The sequence below is a fragment of the Entamoeba invadens genome (genome assembly GCF_000330505.1).
Source record: "Entamoeba invadens IP1 unplaced genomic scaffold scaff_1105074725849, whole genome shotgun sequence".
Taxonomy (NCBI): domain Eukaryota; phylum Evosea; order Mastigamoebida; family Endamoebidae; genus Entamoeba; species Entamoeba invadens.
In genome coordinates this window covers 233,888-242,011 of record NW_004440189.1, presented here as the reverse complement: position 1 = coordinate 242,011, position 8,124 = coordinate 233,888, and the positions used below count along the sequence as shown (strand labels likewise).

Sequence of the window (8,124 nt, the reverse complement as noted above, 5' to 3'; positions counted from 1 at the left end):
ATTTGGTTCTATTAGATATATTCCATTATTATATATATTTATATTACTCCACATTAAATTTGGATTACTTCCTGAATAACTAATACCAGGATAAAATAAATTATTAAGATTACAATATAAATAAACACATATTGGTTTAGTTGTTATTGATGATAAATTACTATTTGATGTAAAATTCTTTGGTAAATATAAACTGAAATAATTAAAACAATAATATCCATCACCCCATAAATAACCAACTGTATCTGGTATTATTATTATTGGATGCTCATTTATATTAAATAGATTTTGTACTGTTGTATATATTTTTCCATTCAACATACTTCCACCACTAACTTGTTCAATAACTTTATAAATTTCATTATTAATAATTACATATGGAACTACTTTTACTATTCTATTTGTTGTTAAGAATTCTGTAACATTATCAATTTTTATTCTAAAATATGCAGTTTTATCAGTTTCTGATTTAATAGAATAAGTAACATTTTTATATGTTGTTGTGTCTTGGGAAATTATATGTGGATATGGATATATTATTTTTGGAGTTGGTATTGAAGCTATTTTTGTATCTGTGTACGCATTACAATTAGAACCAACATTGTCGCTGTACGCATTACATGATGAGGCAATCATATCTGAATATGTATTACATACTAATGCTACATTATCACTATAACTTTTAGATTTATTATAATATGTTAATATTTCAGAATTTACATAATCAGTAGAAGAAATATCTTTTGTATTTATACTTACTGTTCCATCTATGCTTGTAATTTTATCAGTTTTAATTTCATTTGATGTTATTGTAGAAGGATTAAAATATGATGTGCAAAAAACACTATTTTTACTTTTATCTTGATAAGCTGTTGAAAATACTTCCATTTTTTATAAATAAAAAATGTTTAAACTTCTTTAGAAGTTGTTCCATTTATTACTAAAAATAAATGCTTATACTTCTTTATTACTAAAAATATAAATATACAATTCAATATAGTTTACTTGAACATAGTATCTAAATCAACATTAGTGAGTAATTCAACTTTATTTGGTGTTAAAGACCACATAGCATCATTTAATAAAATAATATTAATTGCATTAGTATTTAAATTACTACCATCTGGTTTGATATATGGATTATCTATTCCATACATAGGTGTTGCTTGTAATGTTAATTGAATATTCGAAGTACTATATATACCATCAAAGAAACATCCAGATCCATATCTTTCTAAAGGAATTGACATCATAAAATCAGTAGCATCTTCTAAATATTTTTTTTCGTTTATTTAATAAAGATGAATCATATTCATTAAAAGTAAGTGAATTAATAAATGATTTAGGTGATGCGAATAATGTATCAAAATTAGTATTTGCAACTTGGAATTCAACAAATTCACTACTTAATGAATCCATTTGTTGATCAGGAATAGTTCTATTAGCAGTTATAACCTTAATATCAGAAATATGTGGATTCTTAGATACGGTACATTGATTAGATGTTCTTGGGAATAAGAAGAATAACATACTAGTATTTAAATATGACATCATATTTGAACAATTAATCTTAGATGGTGTTTGATTTGGTGGAAAATCATATTCAGTTGTTATTTGAGCTGGAACATATAATGGTTGTTTACTATATCTATCATATAATTCTCTTAAAACTGAATCCTTAACATTAAATCCATTAATAACAGATTGAAATAATGTACAAGTAGATTCCATAACTTGAATTGTACCATCAAATTGACTAAATGTTGAAGTAGAATCAACTTTACAATAACATAACATCATTGCCTTATCACCACATTGAGTAAATTCTTTAGTTAAGCCTTTCTTGAAAGCAGCTAACATTGTAATTTGAGAATCTGAGTTATGATTCTCATTATATTCAGTTATTAACACATCTGGATCAACTTGACAGAATACAAAGTTTTGAGTAATTCTTTGCTTAATATCAAGTTCAAATTCATTAAATATAGCATTTGGATAACTAGTAAAAGATTGTAATGGTAAGAAATTATCTAAAGGAATAATTATTTTCATTTCTACCTCAAATGATGTATTTCTAATAAGATCATCAAGTTTAACAAAACATCCACATACATTACTTTGATGTTTCCAAGCAGATTCCTAAGTTGAATAAACACTTGGTCTTGATAATTTTTCTTGTTGAGTTCTACAATTTGCAGCAATAGTTGTTTCATAAATCATCTTAGTGTTTTCATAATAAGTAGAACCATTTTTCCAATTAATTTTAAGACTATCTAACCATTGTGTTGAATCTTTTAATCCAACAAATACTTGAGCTGCATTTGATTCTTTTTCAATAGTATCGGTTGGAGTCTTTGTAGTTTCTGGAATTAATTTAAGTAATAACTTTATTGTTGCAGATAAATATGATTTATCAATGTTAGTTACATGAAAAGATGGATCTGTAATTTGAATCTTAGAATGAGCTGAAGATTTAAATGGAACTTGTTGTTGATAAGCATTTACAGTTATCATTCTTGCATCATGTACACCATCATTTGCAGTAATTATTTTTTGTTGTTCATCAAAATATTTTAGGATATCACCCCTATTAGCATCTTCTAAAACTGAAGGAATTCTTATGTTAGACATTTATTAAGAGTAAAAATATGAATTTTATAAATATGAAATGAGACATCCTGGATTTTATAAAACACTAAAAAATTTTGCAAATAATATGTTAAATAAAGGTGGACATGTATTAAAGACATATGGAAATATTATGTCAAAAGTTACAAATATAGCTAAACCAATAATAAATTCTGTACCGGTTGTTGGGCCTATGATTGGTAATATTGCTGATAAAAAATTTCAAACATATTCTAAATTTGGTGAAAGAATGATTGATGTTAGTAAAGGATCAGATCCTCTTAAATCGTTAAGTAACTTTGGTCATAATGATATCAAAAATATATGGATCAAGTAAAATTTTAGTTATAAATATATTTTCAATATTGATAATTAATTTTTTATTATATCTTAAATGGTAAAAAGCCCTTTATTCTGGCAAAAATTAAAGAAAGTTAAGGATTTCATTCCTAAAATAGGAAAAGCAGCTGTATGGTTTAATGATAATGTTATAAAACCTATAAAACCATATGCTAAAAATTTAATAGAAGCATATGACACGTCTGGTATAGGAAATAAGATGTTAGATTTTAGTAGTGACTTAATAGAACAATACAAAACTAATAAAAAAGTTAATGTACAAGATACAACTTCTTATTCTAATAAATTTGTTGATCAATTAATGAATACTCAACGTAGTGATAAAGATAAGAAGAGTTTTAAATGGTTTTAAGATTAGACATGAAACATTAATTAAATTCATATTAGATAATTTATATTTTTATCATAAGAAATGAGTGTTTATAAATTACAATCAGATGATGCAAAATCATTTGATAATGAATCAGAATTTCTTAAATATTATGATAAAAACAAGAAAGAAATCGATGAAATTAAAACTAAATCATTGAATTTGAGATATAAAATTAATGGTTATAAAATAGGAAGAAGAGATGGAAAAATAATATTATATCCAAATAAGATAGAAGATACTAATGATACTAAAAATAATATAGAAGAAAGATTAACTACTCTTGAAAATATATTTAGAGATTTTATTAAATCTAATCCACAATTATTTCATTCGTAATAGAATCAAATATAATTTTTTCATATTTTTCGAGTTTATTATAAACTGATTGAAACTCTTCAAATGAGATATTAGTAGTAATTTGATTATAAATATGATGTAGAATTTGTGGAGAAAATGAATTAAATATCCATACTGAAGATAGTATTGATTTTATCTGTGCTGGTATACCTCTCCATATTTGAATAGCTATAAAGAATAAACAATTGGTGTGCCTAGTTTTATATAATGATTTAGATAATATTGATGATTCATTTTTTAAACAATTAACAGCATCATCTAAAACAATAATTGTTTCTAATGGTTTATCACTAAATTTATCTAAATATAAACACTCTAATATAGATTCATCTTTAGGTATTTCTTTTCTAATCATTTTATTATAAGTTTCTTTAATTTCAAGGAATTTAGGATAAGCTTTTTCAAATTGATCATATGTAAATTTAATAATTGGAATATTAAGTAAACCCTCATAATGTAATAAAGTTTGATCACTTCCTGTATTATTAACCCAAATAATAAGATGAAAACTATTAGAAACTTTATCTATTTTAATAAGTTCTTTACAAATAGACGTTGTTTTAGAACATCCAGGTTTACCTATTAATAGGTTTATAGATCTATGTTTTACAAAAACTTCTGGATGAATAATATTCATAGTTGTTTCTGATTTATCAGGAGCATATTGATTAATTAATGAATTTACATATTGATTAAGTGACATTTTTAACAAAAATAATAAGCATATTTTTCATATTTATTTAAGGTAATATTTCGATCTCTAAAAATTTAATAGTATTGCCATCTTTATTAGTATATTCAATAAAATCGTTAACTTTAATTTTAAATAATCTTTTTTCACCAGCAAATTTATCTATTTTAGATTTATTTTTAGATTCTAGAATAAATTTAGATATCTTAGAATTTGCAAAATATTTATTATTATCTTTATCAATAAGTAAAAATGATTTTCCAAATTTAGTATTAATTTGTTTAATGCTAAATATTTCATAAGTAGTTAAACGTTCTAATTTATTAATTGGTTGTTGTTGAGTAGTCATATCTTTTTAAGGAATAAAAAAATAAAATATTTATATAATTTTTAAATTATTGATAGAACAATCTAATGGATTTTCATAATTTAATAATTTAACTGTACATATATTCGAAAATTCTGGTAAAAATTGTTGTGCAACTAATCTTCTTAAAGAATGTTTTATAACATGTTTGTTTTCAGATAAATTAACATAAGCATCATATTTTAAACTTGGTCTTAACATAATTTTTATTATTTTATTTTTCTTATTATTTTTAATTTGTCCTAATCTATTTATTGAATATTTTGGATTAATTTTTAAAATTTCAAATTCTTCCAGTGAAGTCATTTTAAAGGGGAAAAATAAAATATTGAATTTATATAATTTTAATAATACTTCAAAAAGTTCTTAGTATAAATTTCGTTATGTCTTTCATCATAATAGAAATCTTCATTATAGAAATGATTTAATATATCTTCATTTTCATCAAATTCATGATATTTAATTAATAAGAATAAATATTCTAAGGCAGATTTATAAATTTTCAATAAATAATGTTTTCTATTAGAATCTTGTTTTATAACATAATTCATAATATCTTTAATATATTGAGAATAGTCATCTTTACCGAAATATAATTTAGAAATTTGATTTTTAGTTATATTAATATATTCTGTATCAGTTATAGTGTTGTAATTTATATATTGTTCTTTATCAGTGTTCATTTTAGGGAAATAAAAAAATGAAAAAATAATTGGAACTCTTAATCCCGAATTTTGTGAAAATTCAGATTACTCGTCCCCTCGTTATTTTAAATTATTAGAAAATATAGATAAAAATAATGTGTGCATAAAATCTACATAATTTATATACTACTTTTGTATATAATTCGTAATAGTAATTAATTCTATCTTTAGAAGTGGTGTTGGCAATGTACGTTCTTAATTATAACAGAGTACTATTTGAAATAAAAAAAACTTATAGCTTTTTTCAACAATTACAACCGTATTGAACTTATACAAAACGAACGCAGCCAGTCTTCTAACGTTATGTGTCTCAAAATTATCTGGAATTTTTTTAGACAATACAGGGGGGCTAAAAAACCGCTTCCGTCTTTTTAACCGCTTCCTATTGATCTAATAGTTATAAATAATATTAATATAATAAAATGTATAGTACTGTTTACCATGAAGGCTGAATATGCCTTGTGGAGACTTTTTCTGTCTGAGGTGGTAATTTGTATCATACTTTTTATTATAATGTTATTAGTTATAACTATTAAATCAATAGGAAGCGGTTAAAAAGACGGAAGCGGTTTTTATACTCCCTGTAATTATTAATATTTTGTGTAATGATTTAAAATAATTTATCTTCTTTTTTGGTTTTTTTACTTTATTTCTTTTGTTTTGATATATATATATAATAAACTTATGATACTGCATACAACAGCGATTGTTTATATGTGTTATTTAAGATTTTTAAACAATACAACAACTTTTACATGGTTTGTTGTTGTATAGTACTCACATTAAAACAATAAAAACATTAGGCTTCGCACCCGAGAATTGTATTATTATAAATTAGTTAATAAAAAAGCCAATAACACGGGAAAAAAACTGACCCATTTTAGCTTTTTCGATACTAATTTTTGATAATAAAAATCTCGGGTGCGAAGCCTAAACAACATACAATTTACAAACATAATTGTTTATTCCATCAAGTTGAACTTCGGTTGATTTCAATTGAATTCTACCTCGATTAACACTTTTTATCAAGTGATATTCGATTGAAGTTCAACAAAAAATGGTTTTCTCCTTTGCTTTGATCTGTTCAATTTATTTTTTTCGTAAATTTAAAATTAGAACGTATACAAATAAACATAATATTTGGCACTTTTGGCACATCTATCTCCTAATCACTTTCCGATTTGGAGATTAATTGGAAAGTTAAAAAATAAATAGAATTTGTTCACTTTTTTAATAAAATTCATATAAAACAGAAAAAAGGAAGCTCCAACTTGTTAAATATTTAAAATCTAACCAAAAATGATTCACGGGCTGCGACACAAACAAAGTCTTTTCAACAACAAATAGTAGTGTTTGTGTTGCGTGTGTTGATTTTGATGCAATTTGTCGAGTCTGTGTGTCAAGCGGTGAGAACAAGTGCAACACTTGCACCAACAAGAAGCACCCAGACGAGATTGGTAAATGTGTTCCATGCGACACACATTGCACAACGGGCTGCATTGTCCAAACTGGTGTTTGTTTGGCCATTGTGTCAACTGCAATTCAAACGAAGTTATTGACGAGTCTGATGGAACAACAAAATGTGAGGCGTGCTCTTCGTTCAACTCAAATTGCAATTTGTGTGCATCAGACCAATCGCATGCGCGTGAGGAATGCAACACAAATTATTACCCGGACACATCAACAGATTTCAAATGCAAAAGGTGTGACGCAACATGTAACGGAAGTTGCAACACGCGAAATGGGTATTGCACGGGGTGCCTGTCAAATTACGTCTTTGTTTCTTCAACAAGTATGACATGCCAAAGTTGCAGAATGTTTGATCTTCATTGTGAGACTTGTTCGCCCGACTTTTCCAGAAAGTGTGTGACCTGTGACAGTGGGTATTACCCGTCAAATGGAATCTGTGTAGCATGTTCGACAACGTGTCAACAAAACGAGTGCAACACAGCAAATGGTATGTGCATGTTATGTATTGATAATTACGTTGTGACTTCACCAATTTCAACAAATTGTATAATGTGCTCTGCATGGAACAAAGATTGTGTGACTTGTGCAACAAATTTCACTCAGAAGTGTGTGAAATGCAAAAATGGTAAATTTGCATCAAATGGAAATTGTATAGATTGTGATTCAACGTGTGGGGGTACCTGCGATGGGGTGAGTGGACATTGTACTGGCTGTACATCAACGTATGTCCCTTCCAACACAAATCTATCTCTGTGTATTTTATGTCAGGCATTTGATTCGAATTGTGAGAGTTGTGTGACTGGTGAAAGAAAGTGCACAAAGTGTTCAACGTTAAACATGTATCCAGACGACACAACACATATGTGTGTATCATGTTCAACAACATGTGGAGGGAGCTGTGATGCAACAAATGGAATATGCACAACATGTCAAGATAACTTTGTTTTCCAATCAACCAAATCACGTGTCTGCGAATCATGTTTAACTTTTGACACACATTGTAATAAATGTTTGTCTGCATTCGAAAGAAGGTGTGTGATGTGTAACACGGGATATTACCCCAATGAAATCGGCCAATGTGTTTAATGTAGCACAATCAACACAAATTATACGAGTTGCAGCCAAACAACAAAGAAGTGCCTGGCGTGCAAAGACTCACAATATTTAGTTTCAA

At 26.4% G+C, this 8,124-nt stretch overlaps 1 protein-coding gene across 1 annotated transcript; it reads left to right on the top strand.

Annotated features, from left to right (window-relative positions):
• Positions 1 to 6,941: 6,941 nt before the first annotated feature.
• On the top strand, positions 6,942 to 8,036 carry EIN_223350 (hypothetical protein; the record flags this gene model as incomplete). The annotated part of the gene is made up of 1 exon (XM_004254865.1): positions 6,942 to 8,036. One exon carries the CDS (start codon positions 6,942 to 6,944, stop codon positions 8,034 to 8,036), a length of 1,095 nt encoding a protein of 364 aa, XP_004254913.1.
• Positions 8,037 to 8,124: the final 88 nt, after the last annotated feature.